Genomic DNA, 22,093 nt, shown 5'->3' with positions numbered 1-22,093 from the left:
CCTTCATTCATCTTGTCCACTTTGTTCTGGCTTTTTTTCCAAAGCATCTGAGGCTGCCAGCAGCACCAATCTCCTCTGCTACACCAAGCTAGGCTGCTGCTGCCAGCGTGGTCCTTGCTGCACCACATCCCACTGATATCTGTAGTGTCATCAGTACAAAGCACAGGACAGTTCCTGCTTGAAGCCAGTTCCAAATGAGAAGTGCTGGGCACGTAAGAGAACTTGGATCCAGAATGGAGCAGTGCGGTGCCAAGTACTGAAATAAGAATTCTAGAAAGGCAACTTACCCAAAGTGGCAAATTTAATGCCTGTAAACATGCTTCAATCAGAATTTTGGATGAGCGCTGAAGGTATTGATTTTTTCTGGGGTAGACCTCCTCAAATTTCCATATCTCTCTATCAGACTGTATTTTTTATCATTAGCTAGTAATATATGAAAGGTCTTGGAGATGGACATCATGGAAGTGAGCCTTTAAAAGTGACCTTTAAAGTCAGTGAAATCTCAAATCTTAAAATGAAGTCTCAAATCTCCTGGAAGAAAATTGTTAACACTCAGAATTCTGAATAATATTATATAATTAACTTTTCAGCAGAGAACAGCCTGTTGGTACTAACCATGTCCTTTCTGATACATCAGAGACTGAAAAGAATGGCCTTTCCTGTGCCAACTGTCTTTTAGAATAAACAAAAGGCCCTTCCCCTTCATCTCCACATGCTTAATAATATTAATAGAACATGAAAATATTAATGCTAGTAGACAAGGTCTTTCATAAGGTACATAAATGAATTCATTCACTCTAGCTCATTAGCTTAATCGTCAACCTTTTTACAATGTAACTGATTAACATTTTCATTGTTCTTCTTTGATTCTCCTTAGACTTTTGCTTCTTTGGGGATCAAAAGATCTCTGAATGCATAAGCTCAACAAATATCCTTGCACAACTGTACAACAATAGGAACTGTTAAAAGAGATAACTAAGGACTTTCACAGATCATGCTTCAAAGATACTGCAGGAAACAACAATTTAAGAATCATTTTTATTTTTAACATGATTATACACATTCATGAGTCCAACAAGATCTGCACTGTGACATTAAAGATACAGTACAATAACATTCAACATGAGGTACTAAATATATTTATATATATCTGTTCCTTTATAAATAATGCTGTAAGCCTGCTAAGGTCAAACACTGCTTCAGCACAAATGGGTGCTGGGACCTGAAGTGAGCCAAGTTTATCACAAAACAAAAAACAAACAAACAAACAAACAAACAAAAAAAACCAACAAAAAAAACCCCAAAATAGTTCAGTGCAATAAGTGGGTAGAAATTAAAGGGTTTACTTAAATACTATTTTAGATATGCAGAAAGTATATTACATTATACTCTCTTATCACAGATTCCTCTCACCGGCAAATCAAAGATACAAGTAGCAAAGACAATCAGGAACAGTTCAGACAAAATCTTCCAGGTGATTTCTATCGACATTATGTTTACATTCCAGGCTGATACGGGTGATGCTTGCAAGCTGTAAATCAATATATTCAAGCTTGGGTGCTTCTGCTAAACCAACCAAATCACACTGAGACACCTACTGAAGTGCCCTGATGTCCCAAGGTGAGTGGCACTGGCCACCTTCTTACATCCCAGTACTTGTTTGCATCACAAAGTGCTCAGAAGCAAGTTATCCTGTGAGCATTCAAAGGTGTTTTGGGTGCCTTTGTTTGATCACCCATACTTGAAACCTTTCCTGGCACCAGCTCCCAAAACCCGGAATGGATTCAGAGGAATTAAGCTAGAGGTTGCTTTCATCCTACCTCGTCAAAAAGACTTAATAAAAAATGAAATTAAAATAATTAAATAACAGCTTATTTTCTACATATTACAGCTACAGAGTATTCTGATCTCTGAACTTCTCTTCCAGCCAGTGAACATAGCAGATATGTCACCTTTATTTGCAGATAAGTCAAAATGAATAATAAATTCAAAGTGAGAACCCGAGACTAGGTAAACCAATGCAGTACTCTCTGACTTGTCCCACCAGCTGTAGCACGTTTTTTACCAAGCAAATTGGAATGCAGCTTGCTACCACAACCTGTCAATCTGCTTATCACTCTGAGTAATTACATCTGCATCAGCCACTTGCTGTAGAAAAATTTAATCAGATGATTAGCATCTTTCTCTGCTTTGAAATGTATGTAAATAAATGGAACTGCTGCTCAGATGTTGCCTAAAAGTAGATGACCGTTACCTCATCACAATCTCAGATTCCTTTCTACGATCTCTTCAGCAACCCTTTCTCCACTCCACACCATTTACATTCTTGTCTATTTTCAGTTGTAGATATAAGTAACTGGAGGCTTTTATAAATCTCTCCTTGGGAGTTTTCCACAGAGCATTCTGTTTAGATTTCACAAACAGTCTGGATTATGTACATCTGTTACAAAAAACCAAAACATTTTTCTATGTATTTTGAGGGTATTTACATTTCAGAAAGAGAGCTGCTTACACACACATGTATGTATGTATACCAAATATTAAATGCTAAGATAGATGAAAGGCATAAATCCTGTGGAGTACTTTTTTACCTCGCTCTCTTTTTTATTACCTAGAGATCTGGGCTTTGACTACACTCCACTTTTCCTTACTGCAGATGGTATTTTGGACACTACAAAGATGCATTTTGGCACTTTCTGATGGCCGAGGGCCAGGATTTCAACCATCAAGCAACACTTAGAGTAACAGTATTAAACTGGTAAAATAATATGAGAAAAACATTTTTATTACAGAACTGACAAGTGAATTTAGGGTTATGCTATATTAATGTGTTGATATACCATAACATTAATCTTCAGCAGGTCTAAAGAATCATTTGGTCCTCTCATTTTGTAAAAAGGTACACAACAAACAGAACCCATTTCAGAGGTGAAACAAGATGCTTTACAATGGGCAGTGTAGCCTTTGAGGAATAACTGTCCCATTGCAGTGATGAAGGATTTTCTGATGTTTCAATAATACCTATAGTTCTTATTTATACTGGTTCCCTGCCCTCATACAAGGAGAATCCCTCATACTTTTGTAAAAATGATACAGACATGTAACTTCCTGTTACATCATCAAAAATGATACAGACATGTAACTTCCTGGGGGGGGGGAAATCTCAGGCAAGGAAAAGGTTCTAGACCACATAATCCTCTGATTGATGTGTAGCCATAAGCAATTGCAAGAGCTCCAACAATAATCCAATAGCAGAGACTTCTTCCTCCTCACTGCAATTGGATGGTATACACTAAGTGTAATATGACCACAGCTGGGAATCTTCTGTCTTTGTCTAAATTTCAACTCGTAATAAAAAGAAAAAAAAAATCTCCTCTTACAGAAAAAAATCCAAATCAAGATTGATACATTCTTTTGTTTCTCTAAAATCTGCCTCTACCATGTTTAGGAAGAAGAAAAAACCCAAACAAAAAACCCCAAAAAATTACCCTGCATCAGATGATTGATATAAATTCCCATTTATTTAGCAAGGGTTCAAAGAAATGCTGTTTAAAGAGTAGATCAACTCCAATGTAGCAAAACCTGGGTCATGGGAGTAGAGTTTCAAGAGCTGCATACACAGTTTGAACACATGCAAGTACTTCCTTACCTTCAAGGTGGGATTCCTAGAAAATGAACTCCAAGGGCAACTTGCCCAGCCCACATCCCTTCCTCACCGTGAACATGAACATGCACTGGGGATAAGGCCAGTATGCCGTGGAGCTTCCTGAAAGAAGCTTCCTTCTTCCCATCTTCCCCTGGAGCCATCCCAAACAGTTAGCTACAGGAGAATCTCACAGGATGAAGGTTTAAACTTGTGCTTTTTCTGCTTATAACTGAAGGACTTCTTCCAGCCCCCATGTCAAAAGCAGCTTGGTTTACTGGAATCTCTAAAGTCTGCAGAGCAGACAGCAGAGAGAGCTACAAAACAAGACTCTTCATTTTCTATCCCTACCTCCCCAATACAAGCAGAAGGCAGAAAATGGAGAAAGAAAAAATAGATGAATGAAGACAGTGTTTAGTGAGATACAAGAGGGGGACGTCCTCTGGTGGTTCACCAGTGCATCAAAGAAAGGGTCAGCATCACGAGCAAACAGGCACCCCTCTGACAAAGCCTTTAAAACTTACTTGTTTCTAAGAGCTTCCAATTTAAATATTACACTTAATCACCAATGATGCTACAAGTATTGCAAACCAGGAACTTGCCCACAGCACTTAGTCACATATTCCCTGTACTGATCACATATCTGCAGATAAAAGCTAAGAATCAGTAGACCTGAACCAGACAGGCTCTTCATAGCAAAATGCTTTGTATCCACACACTCCCATTCAAGCATAAAATATGAGTTCGGGAATTTGTCCTCCCTGTACCCCTGTGCCATTTGTACTGTCCGAGGAGCACTGAAACTGAACAGTCACCTTGCCACACTGAACTTCTGTCATTCCTTCTTGTCCAAAATAGCTGAGTTCATTACCATCCAGAATCACGCTTGCTGTGTAAAAGGTGTCAGGCTCAATCTGCACTGGATACTCAAACCACACAGGAAAAGTGTTACTAGAACCATCTGAGAAGTATTTACTCAAGTTCTGGCCCAGGATAACTCCTTGTCGCTTCAGTTCAATCTTAGCACTGTACTCTGCTGACCCACAGCTGGAGCCGTAGAGCCCAAAGCCAGCAATAAACACTCTCTTATCGACAGCGAACTGGATGCTGTCACAGCGGCCCCGGTAGCGCCACTGGTTGCTGCGGTAGGCGCAGGACTGGAAGCGGTGGCAGCGCTGCGGGACGAGGCCTTTGCGGGGCTTGCTGACAAACTGCAGCTCTGGTTTCTTGGCAGCCGTGTACCAGAGGAAGATGTCGTTGGTTTCGTTCAGAGTCAGGATCCCGGACTGAGCGGCGCCGTTGGCGAAGTCGTCGAGGGCCATGGTAGGAATGCGGATCAGGTAGAGAGCCTTGCCCAGCACCTTGCGCTTGTTCTCGATGGTGGCCGTCAGCTCTTGTCGCTGGCACTCCACTTCAGCCCAGTTCAGAGCTGCCTCAAAAACAACAATTTCTTTGGCATTCAGAGTCTCCCTTCGGAGAATGCTTTCAAGTGTCTGAAAATCAATGTCACAGAAGCCCTCAGACTTCAAAGCGAGCTCAGCTTGGGCATCAATCACTTCCCAGCAGCGCTGGGTCAGGTCAGGTTCCTCGAATAAGCAGCTCTGGGAAAGCAGCACACAGGCATTCTTTGCACTCAGACTTGTCTCGAGAAAGTTAACGCAGGCACGGGCCAGGTGAGGGACAATGTACTTCTTGGCAGCATAAAGAGTGGCCAGGACAGTGTCTGCGGCCAAATCGATCTCATCACAATAGATGTACCTGAAATGAAGCACACAGGTGTAATGCTGCTGCTTAATGCAACACCAGTTTGTCAACAAGGAACACATACAAAATCATAAAGAATATTTAAATGACTCCACAGTAAAATCAAGCAGTGCTTTGGGGAGTATTGATTAGGCCCAGAAAGAAAGTATAATAAAAATTCATTTAAATCTAAATTAAACTTTCCATTTGGAGTGCATGCTATGAAACAATTGTTTAAAAAACTGTGGCCCCTGCAGCTCTGTGCTCCTTCCATACAAGTCTTGGCTCCCAGGCAGGAGCTCCTGCAGGGCTGCCTCACTTGGTTACCACAGGAGTCTGGAACATGTGCTGTCAAGAGTCCTTGGGTTGCCTGTCCCCTGACGGTGAACCGTGGTTTACTAAGCTGTATGAACAAACACTGGAACAAGTTTGTGGAGAGTAACTAGGTAATCTAAGAGAAATGCTATTTAAGTATATCAGGTGCTATCAATTTCTGTAACTACTGGATTGGGTTCTTTTCAGAAGTGACTTTTTTGGTTTTTTTCTTCAAAGGGTTATGAAACATATCGGAAATGGAAGATTTTCAGGTTTTTAATGCTCACAACATCCTAACTCAACAAGCACAGCATTTTCCCTCTGTCTCACTGCATAAGGATGAAAAAACCTTTATTGCTATGGCAGTGTGGTGGAAGAGATGAAGGTGAAATTCTATTTATGTGACTAAACTGCTGGGATTCATTGCTCAGAGAAATGAAGCATTGTACAGTTTGTTCTTTTCAATATCTCATGCTTCAGGGCTCCATTTGCAGCTGGTGAATGCAACGTGCTAAAATCATGCCAAATGCAATTTCACTCTTCACAGGGATAAGCAAGACTTGATGGTTACAGCTGATAAAATTGTCTTCCTCCAGAAAAGCTTAAGTTGTATGCAGCCCTGTACGAATTAAAATTTTCTAGTTAGCAGGTTTCCTTACACAATGAGTTTTCTGCAGAACAGATGTGCCTATAAAGAGGAATTAGTACCTACACTGATCTAATGATAGTTGTAAATAACTATTTGTATTTTTGCAGCTGTAAGATAGTATCCTCCATGCTGCACTTGGAAAACATGCAGAGGAGATACTGCTCCAGCTATGTAAAATCTAAGAGGTTACAGAGAAAAGAGAAAACTTACATAGAGCAAAGCTTATTTTTAGTGTTTACTTCTTGGTTTCAGCCTATTTGTGAAACCAAAGAACCCATCTGTATATCAATGGTTACAGGCTCAGCTCCTTTACTGCCCAAAAAAAATTCCACTTTCAATTAATTTGTTTTTATGATTCTCCTCATTGCTCTCCTACTCTTTCCTCCCTTCTATTACTTCTCTTTGCCCGATAGTACAAGAGAGAATGATGAGATCTGTTTTAAATTGAAACAGTTCAAGAGTTGCTATTTTAATATTCCTGAAAATAAAGAACTAATATCATTGATGTACAGCAGACACAGCACAGATCAATTGTCAGCAATGCTCCACACCTCTTACTCTGCCAATGCACCTCGGCTCTGGTTTGCAATTACTGATATTTTGGTTTCACCCTGTTCTCAAACACAGGATTCTGCCAGACCACAGGGTTTGATGGTTTAGTAACACATTTAGCCTGGGATGAGATGAGATCACAGTTCTAACTTGAACAGTCAAGACTGAGATAAGATATAATACATTAATGCACCAATTCAGTTTGGCAGCTAGACTGTGCATTTAACCCTGTTTTTAAAACTGTAGAGGACAGTCAAAGCAGTTTTACTGGGAGAATAACTAATGTCTACTTGTCATAGTATTTCCTATGTTACATCTGGCAATAGCTTGTTTGTTGTCAGAATGCCCGCTGTATAATAAAACACAAAAAATATTTATGCCATCAGAATTCATTTGCCTGGGGGGAAACAAACCAAATTTCTTGAGCAAGACGTCAAAACCAAAAAACCCAAGGCTAAATATATTTTCTGACAAAGTTTATGATGCAGAAAGAAGCCTGTGAAAGAGAGGCTGCTTTGGCATAGGTAAAGTCTTTCTGTAGCAACATAGCCTTGCCATCCATGGCTCACAGCAGTTGCAGGAAACACTCTGGGATGGTTTCCCAGAGTGAGAGCAGTGAAGAGGACAGTGGCTCCCCCTAAGCTCCACATGCAGTGGATCCTGTGATTAGGGGATGCTGCACTGCTGAGCAACATCCCTGTGCCTTCCCTGCACCATCCTGGTGCTGCAGACCCTGGGGCACTCTGCAGCCTGACACACTGCATCAGGGAAGACACCACGGGCAGGGCTACCTCAACAGCCACACAGACCACAAACTTTTTCTGGTCTTTACGTTTTTCTCAATAAAAGCTGAGAAGGTGAAGAATCCCATGGTTCTGGCCATGCTCTCTTAGATAGTTTCCTAAATTGCCATGGGCTAAATAATATGCCAAGACCTAGATGTCAGTATTAATACTCTTTTCTGCACACATTTCTTAATGATATTCAGAAAGCATTCAGTTTTTATACAGCACATCATGTTTAGCCACAGTGAAATAGATTCGCTGTTCAAAAAGAAAGAGGGGCCGGAAGAACCCAAGTATCTTGTATTTGTGATTTGTAAAATTCAGCATGAAAGTGAAGTGTAAGTGAGCTCTGCCACAAAATCAAAAAGGCTCAAAGCAAAGATCCATAACACATCTCCCTACCTAATGTCACATCTTAACTTTGTATTCCAGGTCTACAGAACATATGTGCAGCTCTTCTGGCAACTACCAATATTTGCACAGAACACTCCTGATGTTGATTAACCTATAAGAACTCTATAGGCAACTTTGAATGTTCATCTATGATGCCAGTGAAATGTTAAAAATGAAAAAGAAACTCTTCTGTAATCACAAGTTAATCAAAACAATCTATGAAATACAATAAATTACTAGCTAGTGATTATATCATTACTTGCAAGAAAACCTGCAGCATATTAAAGGGATATACTACTGATGTATTTTTTTCTACAGGAAAGCAACAGCATTTATTTAAGCTGAAGAAAAAAAAAAAACAACAACTCAAAGCCATATCATTTCATATGATAGGGCATTTCTCCTCAATAATCAGAGTTTACAGATACATTTAAGGACAATTCAGCAGGGAAGCTGCTTCATTATGCCCATTTAGGAAAAGAGAACATTTCTTATGCAGTTTGCAAGAAGAAAAATAATGATCACATAAACTGTCTTGTTTTCCTTGTTAGATAGAATTCCCCATTCATGTAAACAGCCTTTTTATCACTTTTCAAACACATCAATATGATACATAAAGAGAAATTTCTTTTTCAGAGGCTATGCTGAATAACTTAGGGTCATTTTTCTAAGACAAGACCTGTGTACTGCAGGTTTATAAAAGAGCTGTAATGATGTCAATCTTCAAACCTAGCAATTTAGTGGGTCTGAGGGGGCTTTGTGCATACATTTTTAACTTTTCTCTATGCTTGCAAAGTAGAGGAGTTGATTTGGGGTTTTTTGTTACAGCTGACAAATCTTTTTAGTAACTCCATTCCTTTGTGTAACATTTAGTGACAAATCAGATCGATAGGCATTACAGTACACAATGTGCCCAAAGATCCCCTGTCAAAGTCATTATTTACAACTGCCTACATTAGGCTAACATGTGCGTGCCTGGAAGTACAGGGGGAGAGCAAAAATAGGTGAAAGTTTAAAACACAAAAAGAGGAGTATTTCAAGCAACTGCTTTCTTTCAGGTTATATGTAACTTCATCTATGACATTGGCAGTGTATGTATACATCAGACAGGAACACGTATCCAGCGGATGAATGATGCTTACTTCAGCATTGCAAGAAAAGCAGCAGGCTCAACATCTGGTATACGGATTTCATCTTTGTCCTCAGCAAGCTCTCCATAAAACATTGCATGGAATACAGAGCTCCCAACAGCCAGGACATACTGTTGAGAAAGGGAAATCTTATTTCATGCTTTGAACTGAAAACACTGCCAACACAAACAATGTGGGAGAGCCACTCTGAGCATACTGGGCTGCACTGACAGGCTCTACAGACACACTTCAGTAAGAAATTAAGTTAAGAACAACTTACACGTTTTGCTTGTATTTTACTCTCCTGGGCATAGATGCATTAGCTACTGGAAAACACTCAGCTCCCCACAGAAGTTAATTATTTCTAGGAAATCTCAAGAGCAGTATTAATCAACAGCACAAAGCAGTATTCCTAACTTTACTGCCTTAGCCCAACAAATGTGCTGTTTAACTAAAAACACAAAGAAAAGCTAGGGAGAGATTATCCCACTGCATGTAGCCTTTCCAAACACAGACTGCTGCCTGTCCCAGAAGAGCTGAGCCTCCCACGCTCTGTCCTGCTGTAACTGTGGGAGCTCCCTCTGGCTCTCCCCACCCGAGCAATCATGCAGCTGTTGCTTACTTTGTGTCCTGGCAGCCGCTGGGTCCCACCTGGTGGCCCGACCACAAAATGAACATCTGCCATCAAGTCATTGTTGAACATCACTGCATTTCTACAAACAGAGGTAGTATGTTAATTTGTGGCACCCAGACACTCTCTCCGCATGCCCCAGACCCAAGAAATTTGATTTTTTTAACAACTTCAAGTTGCTTGTTAGCAAAAAGAAGCAGGTCACACTTTGCTTCCAGCTACTTTACACATCATTGCACAAATATACCAGAAAAAATACTAAGGAGGTAAAAGTGTTTCTGCTCTGTGCAGGTACAATAAAATAAACCCCCAAACTGCTGAGAACTTTCCAAGAAGTGGAAATCAAAGTCCAGAGCACTTATCATTGAAAATTCCCACTGAGGTCTAAAAGGAAATCTTTATGGCTATGCTGCAGCTTTTAGCAACGTTTTTATTAACTCAAACAGATGCACTGACTGGAAAAGAGATATTAAAATATTTTTCCATTACCAAAATTCTTTCCCACACACACATACAGGGACAAAAAAGCCCAAACAAATAAAATATAACCATGTTTTCTTCAGCAAACAAATGCATTCTGGACATTTTCCTACTTTTCACCCCTTCATTCAAACACCAAAAAAACTGCCCTGAACTTACCTCTCTCTGATGGTTGGATAAAGTCCTTGCCAATTAGGTGCAGGAATAGTGTTGTTGTTATTGAGATTTTGCTGATGGTACTGCTGGACAGCAGTTGTATTAGTATTAGCTGGTTTCTTTCGGGGAAAAATATCAGCAGCCATCTTCTTCTTCTTTTTGGTCTTCAAGGTAATGATTTCATAGCAAACTGGAGGCAATTTGCTGTTGCTACTGCTACTGCTATTTCCTTTCTTAGAGCTCTTCTTAGACCTGCTCTTGACCGTCTCTGGAAGCATCAAGAAGAAGGTGAGACATTTCATGTTCTTTCCTTTCTCATCTACCATCAGTATATCCGTGTGAAAAGACCGACAGCCTAACTAGCTAGGAACATTTAGGAATGCATGTGGAAGCTCTAACACCGAAAGCAGCAGAGCTGAGAGTCTGCTTCTTTTCCAGCAAGACAAGGTGACCTTTCCAGCACCCAGAGTAAGAACCCGAGTTTAAGTTTGATCCAGTACTTGAACCGTTAAGTACATCCCCATCATTCCCGCCAGCTCGCTCTCTTTCCAGCTTTGCCGATGGCGAACGGGCTGGCAGCGCTGCGGGCCGGGCGGAGGGCAGGAGCAGCGCAGGGTGGCAGTGCCAGGCTGCCGGCGAGCCCGAGTTGTGCGGAGGCGCTGGGAGCGGAGCAGGAGCGGCCGTGTGCCGGAGCCAATGGCTGCGGGCACGGAGCGCGACTGGGCTCGCACGCAGCGACACCGACCGCAGCCTGCGCCGCTCCCCTGCAGCCACGGCAGCGCTCCCGCAGCTCCCACGCAGCCGGCCGGAGTCAGTGGCACATCTCTGTGCGGCTGTGAGCTCTCCTCGGCGCCGCTTCGGTTTTCACAGGCGAAGCAGAAAAAAGTTGAACTCGGGTAGAAAGATCTATTTATTACCGTGGGAGCTATTTGCACGGGCATTCGATATTAGCACAGCTTCCTCTGCCTCTAGCATTCCCACAAATGCCTCCTGTGAGATCTGTTCGGCGGGTGTGCGACAGATATCAGAAACGAATTAAAGCAATCGAGCAGCAGCACAGACAGCGATGCAGCCAAGCAATCCCTTTCAGCGCAGCTTCTACTCCAGTGTAACATGAACAGGGATGAGGTCACAGCTTCAGCTTTAACTCCTTCTGTTTCCAGATAACATAACAGCCTTTGACAGGGGTCCCAAATCACTAAGCAGTGCTAATTAAGCCAGCTTACACCAGACATGGCTGCACCGTATCAGAAGAAAACTTCTAGATGTGTAATCATATTAAAGCAAACCGGAGTGAATATATTTAATCAGTATTTCAAAGCATTAAATGAAAGGGTCTGAATAATTTAGAGAGTCTCAGGCAAAAATCACTCCTTGAGATGCAAACAGTCTGATTTTATTCACAAATACTTTCTGAAATAAACAGGATATAAGCTATGCCAACCAAACCATTTAAATAAGTCTATTTTTTAGTCATTAGTTTACTCAGAACTTAAATTTAGATCAGATTTCTTTAATAGCAGTCAAATGTATAGAAAACCCACCAAGTAAGCATAGCCAGTTAGAAACAAACGCAGGGAAGTAAAAAATATGTGGTATGAAGTACCAACATATCATACCCTAAAATACTCAACACCTTAAAATACTGGAGAGCAGAAAGTTAAAATATTTTTTCATAACTACTTTCAGTTTTAAAGAAAAAACCCTCTGCTTTCAAAGCTAATTTAGCTACATTTTGCCTTAATTAGTTTTGCTGGACAAGAGTACAGCAGGGAAATTAAAGTGAGAAAAGGTTGGTGAAGAAATCTTGTTGAAGCCCCTGACAAATCTGCCACTGACTCAAACAGAAGTATTACTCAGGCTGTTTATTCAATCTCCATCCCAACTGCTTGAATCACAGCTGTGGCTGTGTAACACACACTCAGAATGTCTTTAACCTGAGGATATGCTGGTATTTCAAAGATTACCAGGTCTCCTTGGGAGATGCTCCACTCCAAGCACTCACTGCACGCCCCAGCCATCTGGAGGCTTTGCTGCAGTGGTTGGGGATGATGCCATTCCCAGACACATCTGTCCTCTCTGTCTGAAGGCACTGCTTGTGGAAGGGGGAAACACAGGGAGATGTGTCCATGGCTCAGCTGCTACATTTCACAATCCCACATCTTAGTGCAAAATGTCCTTGACTGCTGCTTTAAAGGAAGCTGGTGGGTTATGCCTGAAAGGCAGAGACACGTTCCTAAATACATTAAGGGGAGGTTATGTATCTTACAAAGAAATATTTCTAGCAACCTTTTCTTTTTCCTCCACACATTTTCTTTTTTATCTGCAATACACTGATTAGAAAGGGAAACTAAAAACCTAAACCATATTGAACTATAGAGAGGGAAAAGAAGGGGTAAAGGAGAAGAAACACATCCAACAGATGGGATCTTCTAACTGCTCACAGCTGAGTTTATAAAAGGAACACAGCAGGTATTCCCAGCACAGAATTTGAGTTTGTGTAAGTTTTTTTTTCCTCTCCTTATGTAAATTTCCAGCCCTTCCAATTACAACAATAACCCTTTTGCCACTGCACAGGACAAACATTTCAAAAGGAAGAAATCTTTAAAAAACGTCTTAAAGATACAGAAAACCATAGACTCCAGAAAATGTGGTTCTCAACATTGCAGTTGGCAGAAGGCAAAAGACAGCAGAGTTTGGGAGATTTGATTGCCATTCCACAAATCCATTTTATAGTCCCCCAAAGTATATATAAATCAAGGTCTTGGCAGATTTCTTCAAACCAATGGCCAGGACAAATCCAAAGATTTTACACACACACCACATAAGGTCAGTGGGAGGCTACAGGAGATAAAAAGAATGAGGGACAGACTGACCAGTTAACTCCATGTGGGAAAGACAGATTGTAAGCATGAACCGACAGGAATCCACCAACCTTTGAGTTCTGGAGAATAACACACATACACAGCACATTGTGCTTTCTGGGAAAGGAAAGGAGAGAGAAGCTGCAGCTGAAGCATGTTCTGCCTGAACTCAGAAGTCAGACACAGAAGTATCTGCACTACAGGATAAAAAAAATCAAGTCCAGTAAATAAAAAGCCATTATCTGCCTGGTCTTAAGCCACCTACCAAACTACTCCAACTAGAAAATAGCACAGATTCCAGAATAGAATCTAAATAGATTTAGATTTTCATAGAATTTCTGTGAAAAACTGCAAACCTCTTACAGGTTCATACCACCTTCCACTGCACTTCATCACCTCAGGAACTAAGTCTCATAAACTACTCATTAGATGGATGTGAAACAGGAAAAACAACCCCCAAAGAATTACTGCTGTTCTCTGTACATATGGTGTTTGTGGTAATTGGGCGTGGGGCTGCAGCCCAGCCTCATCCCCAATGGGCACAGCTGTGAGCAGCAGGTGAGCAGCACTGACACAATGAGCCACGGAGTGCCCAGGGCACTGAGCAACCACCAAAGGGCACAGAGGGCACACAGGGGCACTGCATAGCATCAGGGGTATAAAAGGTTGGGCTGAAGAACAAGAAGGGCAGATGCTTGCAGCTTTCTGCTGTGGTATGATGTTACTCTGTCTGGGCAGATGCCTGAAGCCTTCTGATGCTGTATGGTGCTACTCTGTGTTGTGGCCGTCTGGACTGCTGCGTCTGCTGCGACAATTCTCACTCTCTATTCCTTCTGTTTTGGCAGCAGCTTTCATTTCCTTTCATACAACGGTGTTTTATTATTTTACTATACAAATACTGTTAATGAATTTAGAAATTAATACCCTGGCAGTCAGTAAAAACAACCCACGAACTACTGCATGCTGAAAACCAGTCAAAATCCCCAGTTTAGATCAGTCTGTCTCCAACAAGAGGATCAAGGAAGGTCACCTTCTCTGACTCATAGATCTGTTTCTGAAATCTTATTAACAACCTGCTCCTAATCTTCTTCAGCAAGTCTCATTTTTCTTCATTAATTATATATTAACAGAACTAAACTTGATATATACAACTGAGAAAAAGGGAAATACAGTTCTTCAAAGGCATGTTACTTTTTATTTTACAATATTTACAAAATTTATATTTAGTCATACCAGAAATAATTCAAGTTAAAGAATATAGGAAATTCCATACTTAAATCTTTAAGCTGGCCTAATGGGTATTCAAAATGCCAGAAGAATTAAGCAAAAGACTACATTCCCAATCTGAAATAATACACATCAAGTTACGTGTCCCTTCCAAAACATTAGGAGCAGGTTAAGAGCCCTTGGATATCAGTTCCTGACTAAACATTGTGAAGTGAAGCAGCAATTTTGCTGTTCAAACCCAAGTGTATGCAACACACCTGCCATCCCAGCTTATTTATCCCTTAAGAACATAATATAACTTGTATGGCACAGGAGGTACAGTATAGCCCAGCTCTTGGTACAACTTTTAATAGCATGTTACTACTATAATTATGCCTTTCTAAAGATAACTCCCAATTAGGGAAATCAGTTTAATTTCCAGACCTGATGGGAGTATTCTTCCTTATATTTCATCAATTTCTCCTGTTGCAATAGCAAGGATACCAAAGAGTTTCTATTTTTTTTTCTCCTAATAAGCTGATTTTTTGTACATCTCTCATTTACAGGCCTTTTTCTCCATTCTTCTCTGTTTAGTACTTAATGTAGTAAGATTAGCTACACAGTTCTATAAAAAACAATATTTCATTAAAATTCCTAATTGTTTATTACAACCACATCATGAATAAAGGAATGAATCCTTAGTAAGCAATGAGGAAACGCATACATTTCTTTTTCTGTAAAATTGCCAAGTGTCTTCTTTGGCAGTCACTATGCATATGCAGTATTAACATTGTTTAAATTCTGAATTTCCCCCACAAGGAAACAAATTTCAGATGACACATCTTGATTAAACAAAATAAATACACAATGTTGCCCTTTAACAAATCTACCTGTCTGTCCACTGCTAGCTTTAATTGAATTCAAGTTAACTTCAAGTGCTCATTTAAAAATAGAATATTCATGTTCAAAAACTAACTAAACCAAAATAAAACCTCAATAAATCAAACACACACAGCTGTGGTGCCTTCTTCTGTTTACCTCCCTATGAATTATTTAGTCACTTGGAAGAGTCCTTCCCAATCACCATTCCAGCCCTTCTGTTTGTAAAAACAGATTTGGAAAGGGCACTGATAGCTCTACCCTTCATTTCCTCAAGTAAAAAAATGCACTGCAGTGGACAAAATCTTCCAATCTTCTCTCTCCTAAGTTTCTTATTGGCAGCGCTGGAAGAAATTAAGATGGCATCTGCTTCTGTTGGCTGCATAGAAAAGCTGGCAATGATGTCTTAGTCAAGTCTTGTATAGAAAAAAAAAAAAATTAAAAAAGCAACCAAAAGCAGGAAGAAAGATGGGCATAATTGTAAAGGCTCTCAAAGAAGCCAAAATAGATGCTAAAAAAATAGCAATTACATCCCAGAATAGCAAAGAGGTGTGAAAGAGTAGAATAGTATCAGAGTAGAATTGTATCTTGAACAAAGACTAGAAGCTTCAAAAATAAAGTCAAAAACAGTTAAATACCATTTTTCTATAGAACCCATGCTACGCTAGCAACATACTTGTTACCAAATATGCTTTAGTGTTTATGAGGCTTTAAATAGTTTGCAAAACATTATCCACTAACATAGCTTTTACTTTTTGTTCTTGAATGCCCTAAATGCTTCAAAGAAAACAAAAGCAGAAAGTCCTGAGCAGCCTAGTCAAAAAGTAAACACCAACTTACATAAAATAGAAACCTAAAGAATTAATATTCACAATTACTTTTTTACTCCTGTAGTATTTCCTAGCATACAGCTGATACGTGGTATTTGTTTTAGTCTCTCTACCAAAGCAGCCTTTCTATTAAATCTTTTTAATATGTCATTAAGCAATATCCATTTTGAGACAAAGCAATCACAATAAAACATATAACATTAATATTTACTCCTATGTTTACCTGCAAATAAATGTGCACTTTCTTTGGATGGATTCCAAGTCACTTTGCATGAGCCTGTTCCTACCTCAACTGCAACATCATCTATTCTCTTTTTTTCCTGCTACCTTTCTTGCTTAGCTGCTTGAAGACTGCAATTTAACTTCAGTGAGAGGTTGAACACATAATATTTATGTCCCAAACACTTTACTATGCTGGGTCTTTTTCTTTAAAGTTAAAGGTTTTGTTCCCTAATGGACCAAAATAATGCATCAGAGTGAGGAAAATAAAGTTCAAAATTTTCTTGTATTGCCATTCTGATTTGAAGACCATGCCTGCTGCAGAAATTATAGTCCATATAAACCACAACTGTGGCAAGGAAGGCCTACATTTAGACAACCTGCAATGAACAATATACTTGATCCCATTACAGTGAATCACCCCACAGACATTCTCTTCTGGGCATATGGTACAAAATAATGTCAAATGCTTCATTACAATATAAAATATATTATTTGACAAACATGCTAAGAGATATTCTCCAATATCATAGTTTGGGAGCTGCAGGAAGAAAATATCTCAGAGCAAAATTTGCAATGTATTCTACGTGCAGTAACTTTTTTATTGATAGTTCAAAGTAAAACAAAGAATTATAAATGAACTCTGTGAAGAGAAAACCTGAAACCACAAAATGATAATTCAATTCAAGGTCACAGGAGATAAACTGTTTTGCTACTAATTTAAAAGAGACAAATTATGCATTTGCTCCCCATCATGGCTACTCAAGCTTGTCCATTTCATTTCACATAGAGCTTTGCTCTTGACAGTCTGTGGGGTCAAAAAATAACTTCTTTCTTAGTGGCTTTATTTATTTATTTATAAACATGATATTGCAAACCTGAAAGCACTCAACCCTTTTCCTAAGGCAAAGGTCAACTTTAATTCTACTGTGCCTCTTACCAAAACTGACTGACAAAGGAAAGCTCAGATAGCTCAGGAAATTGGTAATGAGATACACTGGTTTTCATCTCTGGGTCACTAATTCTGAATTGACTAAGGTCAACAGTAATCAAAAGTCATTAGCATTTAATGATCTTTCAGTGCGCTGTGAGGAAGAAGCGAGTGATCTTAGCACACTTCAGAAAAACCACCACTACAATCAGCACTCACATGCTGCCTGCTTCAAGGTAGAGGTTGGCTCAGATGACTACAGACAGAACTTCCAATCTTGCAGACAGATCTTACCTCGGTAGACAAACCTTTTACTAATTTTAACTTGGCTCACAAGCCATTATTTTCAATGGTTAAATTAATACAGGAATAGTTAAATTAATATGGGTTCTCTGAAGGGCAGGCTGTAAGCTGCATGGTCCTGCTCCTGCTCCTTCACATCAGCAGCTCCCAAATGTCTTTGTTCCCCTGCACACAGCAAGTCTGAAGAATGCAAATGCAAACAAATCCTTCCTCAGAGAGGAAGGTTCTCACTTGTGAGAACCCATGGCATCAGAAGTAACTACTCCATCAGTAGTTCACAGAGGAACTGCATCACAGTTAATTATGTTGGTGTATAGCTCAAAGACTACATTTTTCATGTGCAGGTAACCTACATTCACCACATCACACCACTGTGTTGAAGCTCCCAGTGGGACAGAAGGGAGCAGAGGATATTGCTATGCTGCACAACCACACCTGCTCTGTGGCCTGCACCCTGCAGTCTCCTGGGACTGTCATGGCAACACCTTCAACAAGAGCAAGGAACACGGAGGGGACTTTCAGAGAGCTTAGGTAGATGTTGTAATGTATGGGTCTATAATGGAAAACCACGTTGTGCCAATCCATAGTTTTACATCTAGGCAAGGTTAGGGAACATGCAGCTTAAAAACCCCACAGCAGATGAACAACCTGTGTGTTTATAGCAGCAGAGCATCACAGCTGGCAGCATTCAGTGTGTTAAAGGGGAAAAGTCTGGTACAGCATCTTGTTTCCACTGCATTTGAAATTAGAGAAGAGGAAAATCACAACAGCGAAAGAGGAATAGGTCAGTACCTTGGCAAACCAAGCCTTTGGTAAGAAATGCATTTTCAGCCACAGCGGCTCACGCTTCTCAAAAGTGAGAATTAAAACCAATGAGTAACAACTCTAGCAATGATTTTACAATTGAATATTACCCCCAATTTTTAGATATGAGAAACTGATTGCTGCTAACCTGAGCCTAATCCAAATAGTTTAAGGGATGGAACAGACATGACATCCATTAAACTGCACTGTCCTGAATGACTCTCCCTTCACCACACATGAGAAACTGTGTATCTTGTTACTTGGCCTTAACTGATTCCAGACTCTTCCAACACACACGGCCTCTGTTTGAATCCACAGGGAGATAAAGATGTTCCCAAATTTTTCTCTTATCCTCTGCTTGAGAAAAATCAAATTTATTTTCCTTTGCTGCACATAGTTCAGTCACACTTGCCTTCCTTAGTAGTCAGTTAAGCTTCAGTATTTCCATCAGTTTCTCCTTTTTACAAGTGAATGGCAGCTACTGCACCATCATGAATTTTCAAGAAAAACACATACGTACTGCTCAAATTCTGGTTTCAGAATATATTTTTGTGCCTTAAGATGTATTTGTCTATCAATGTTAGGATATCTTAAATATTCTTCTTCAAAGTCACTCTGTGACACATCAGAACTGCAGTAGAGAAAAACTATGGAAGGGGCAAGTAAATAGAACAGCATAAGTAGGGACTGTACAAGATAAACATAAATACCAATTAATTTTATGTATTATGAACTTCTATATAATATGATAACTTTTACTTTTCCTGGGTATACATAGGGTAGTATCACTTTGGTCTCACAGAAGTGTAAAGGCAAAAGGCAACGAGCTCTAAGGAATCCTCACACCTCTCACACATGCAAACATGCCATCTGCCTGAAGGACTGCTTTCTTTTCATACTCTCAGAAAACCCTTGCAACCAAGCAGAGACAGGACAGCTCTAATTCCAAAGAAAGTACTTTTTAAAGACAATTACTCCTTCAAATTGCTTTGGATGTGAAGAGGAGAAAGTGTAGCTAGGGTGGTTATGGAGTGTAACCTGGTACATAAGTATCCCATCAAAGAACCATGTTATCAGCAAGTCACTCAGCCTGGTATTGAAGTGGTACATGATACTCTAGTGAAATATTTATTCAGGATATCAGGTAATCTCAGGCTACAGGGCTGGACAAGGTGATGTCTCTAGATACCTTCCAAATCTGTTTGTTGGTTGTCTTCACCCCACACAGCCAGGACAGACACCAAATACTCACAGACTGCCAATCAGCTCAGCTCCCCAGGGTTTGAAAATGCAAACACTTTCTGGATGTTGGACTGGCCTAGTTGTCACAGCAGCTTGCTGAGATAGCAAACTCAGAAAGGGCAGCAGAAAACAGATGACCAGGACCCAAAAATAGGAAGTTTGCAAGTTTGAATGCAGTGATGTCATACTTAAGCCTCCCCTCTCAGTTTCCTGACACACACATAAAAAGTGCTTTTGTAACCAAGGTAGGGGATTGGAATTCAACTTAATAGCAGAAAACACAACCTTTAACAACTTCCACCACAAAAAGCTTGTAACCTTATCCTTCCAAGATTCCCAAATCTTATACCCCTTTTTTGCCTCATCAGCCCTTTGAGACAGAAACTGTTGCTTTATCACTCATTTAAATGCCTCACAAAACAGAGCTTCCACACCAGCTCAGGGACCCGAACATTTGTAAAACAGAACAACAGCCAGCCAAGTCCAAAGAGTTATCACAGACAGCATCATGGCAGAATCATTTTGAATTACCAAAGAAAGCTAATGCTGGCCATAAACAATATTCTGCTGCCAAAGTTATTTGCACAAGTTTCTACAACAGGTGATCTAAATTTCTTCTGACAATGTAACACATGGCCTATCATAATCAGACCTCTGTTTTTAGTGAGCCTATCCCTACGACTGCTACTTTCATTGTAACTGGTAAATTTAGAAAAAAAACCTGCTCACAAGCTCTAACAAGCAAGTGGCCAAAACATAAAAATTATTGTTGCTACTTGCATTTTTTTTCCCCCCAGCCTTAAAGGGCAAGCTAAATGAATCCCACGTTGCTTCTGGAAGGTGTTTCCTCTGGGGCAGAGCTGACTGGCAGGGAAACATAAGGGAAATTATTGTGTAGTTGGCTGTGTACTTACTTACTTAGTGTACTTACTGTGAGAGATTTAAAATGGGGAAAAAAAAAGGTAAGTACTACAGCTGACATTCAACTTTGGCAATCCTGCAGAACTTAGTTCAAATGGTGGCCCCGTGAGATTTGATTTGCAAAGCTAAATTACCCGGTAAACCCCAGATACTGCACACTGCAACATCCTGCACATACATTCTGCAGGAAATGGTGAGACCAGTTCTCTTCCACTAAAATAAAAGCTATTTTGAGCCTAACTTTGGCATAAAAGTTTAAGAAATGCCAAATAAAGTATTGTACACCTATAACCCATCACCATCTCTCTACAAAAAACAATAAAACCAAAAACAGAGCACAGATTAAAATTTAACACACACATCACATGCTGAGAACAAAGTACTGTGAGGACTTACTACAAGGAAAGAAATCCACACCAGCATTTCTCAGATGAGACAGATTGAATTAGGCATATTATTAACCACACTTTAGGAACACTTAGGTGTCTTAACTCCAATCCAAACTTTTCCTCGAACTTGCAACAACCCACTACTCTCTCCTATTTTAAAATGCAGCACTCAGAAAATTTCAGCACTCAGGAAACACTACAACGAATTGAATTTGTAAACCTCGAAGTTCACAGGTGGCTTTCTCCAAACAAAAACAGGAAAATGGTGAATTGTAAAGGTGTGTGCCCTTAGATGAAACTAGCGAATCTTCAGAGACAGGTACAGCAAGAAGTTCGGCCAACAGCGTGGGGAAGGCAGGAGGTATTTATGCCAAACCGGCTGCAACTATTAATTGTTCCTCCGGGAAGGCTACCGAATTAATGCTTAAAGCACTTCTTTTACAAAAGAAGCTTTCCTTTAAGCAGGAGAAAAGCCGCCAAGCCCAACTTTGGGGCTGTTCCCCGGTGCCGGGGCTGCCCCGCGGCCCGGCCGCGAACCCCCCGCCGCTGCACGAAGGGCGGCGCGGGGACACCGCCGCCCGCCGGGGACACGCACCGCGACCGCGGCCGGCCCGGGCCGCGCCCGGGGCTCTTTGTGCGACGCGGCCGGGCGGCCCCGCTCCCCTCCCCGCCGGCGCTCAGGTGCGCCCGCCCCGCCCCGCCCCTCGCGGCGGCGCCTCGCGGGGCGCATTCCCCGCCGGCCGCCGGGTCCGGGCGGGGAGCGGGGCCCGGGGCCGGGCGGGGAGCGGGGCCGGCCGCCGGGTCCCGGCGGGGCGCGGCCGCCCCGGGCCGGCGGCTCCGCACTGACCTGAGGCGCTGCCGGGGCGGCCGCGCGGCCCCTCCTCGCGCCGCCGCGCGCGCGCGGCCCCGCCCCGCAGCGGCGCGCGGGTGGCCACGCCCCGGACACGCCCCCAAAGGGATGGGATTCCTTCGGGATGGAGCTCCTTCGGGATGGAATTCGTTCGGGATGGAGCTCCTTCGGGATGGAA

General features: G+C 41.2%; 1 protein-coding gene across 4 annotated transcripts; it reads right to left on the bottom strand.

Moving 5' to 3' along the window:
- Positions 1 to 1,024: 1,024 nt before the first annotated feature.
- On the bottom strand, positions 1,025 to 21,975 carry BTBD3 (BTB domain containing 3). 4 transcript variants are annotated; one of them, XM_021527823.4, is made up of 5 exons: positions 21,913 to 21,975; positions 10,481 to 10,745; positions 9,833 to 9,923; positions 9,223 to 9,341; positions 1,025 to 5,401 (listed from the first exon to the last, which is right to left on the bottom strand). In XM_021527823.4, exons 2-5 carry the CDS (start codon positions 10,621 to 10,623, stop codon positions 4,369 to 4,371), a joined length of 1,386 nt encoding a protein of 461 aa, XP_021383498.1. In that variant the 5' UTR covers positions 10,624 to 10,745; positions 21,913 to 21,975; the 3' UTR covers positions 1,025 to 4,368. The 4 variants fall into 4 exon arrangements, with proteins under 4 accessions (XP_021383498.1, XP_031360087.1, XP_021383497.1 ...); XM_031504227.3 differs by lacking the exon at positions 21,913 to 21,975 and adding an exon at positions 12,445 to 21,612; XM_021527822.4 differs by lacking the exon at positions 21,913 to 21,975 and adding an exon at positions 11,395 to 12,438.
- Between the last annotated feature and the right edge of the window lie 118 nt (positions 21,976 to 22,093).

Source organism: Lonchura striata, chromosome 3 (genome assembly GCF_050655825.1).
Source record: "Lonchura striata isolate lonStrDom1 chromosome 3, ASM5065582v1, whole genome shotgun sequence".
In the NCBI taxonomy this organism is placed as follows: domain Eukaryota; kingdom Metazoa; phylum Chordata; class Aves; order Passeriformes; family Estrildidae; genus Lonchura; species Lonchura striata.
Note: the sequence above shows the minus strand (reverse complement) of the source record. Positions and strands in the feature narration are given on the sequence as shown.

What these genes read in the sequence shown, in the direction of transcription:
- BTBD3 (XM_021527822.4), bottom strand. Translation starts at nt 11,452, where the DNA reads ATGCTAGAGGCAGAGGAAGCTGTGCTAATATCGAATGCCCGTGCAAAT. An exon ending in AGCGGCTGCCAGGACACAAA is followed by an intron (nt 9,342 to 9,832) that starts GTAAGCAACAGC and finishes CTTTCTCAACAG; the next exon opens with TATGTCCTGGCTGTTGGGAG. An exon ending in GCTTTTCTTGCAATGCTGAA is followed by an intron (nt 5,402 to 9,222) that starts GTAAGCATCATT and finishes GCTTCATTTCAG; the next exon opens with GTACATCTATTGTGATGAGA.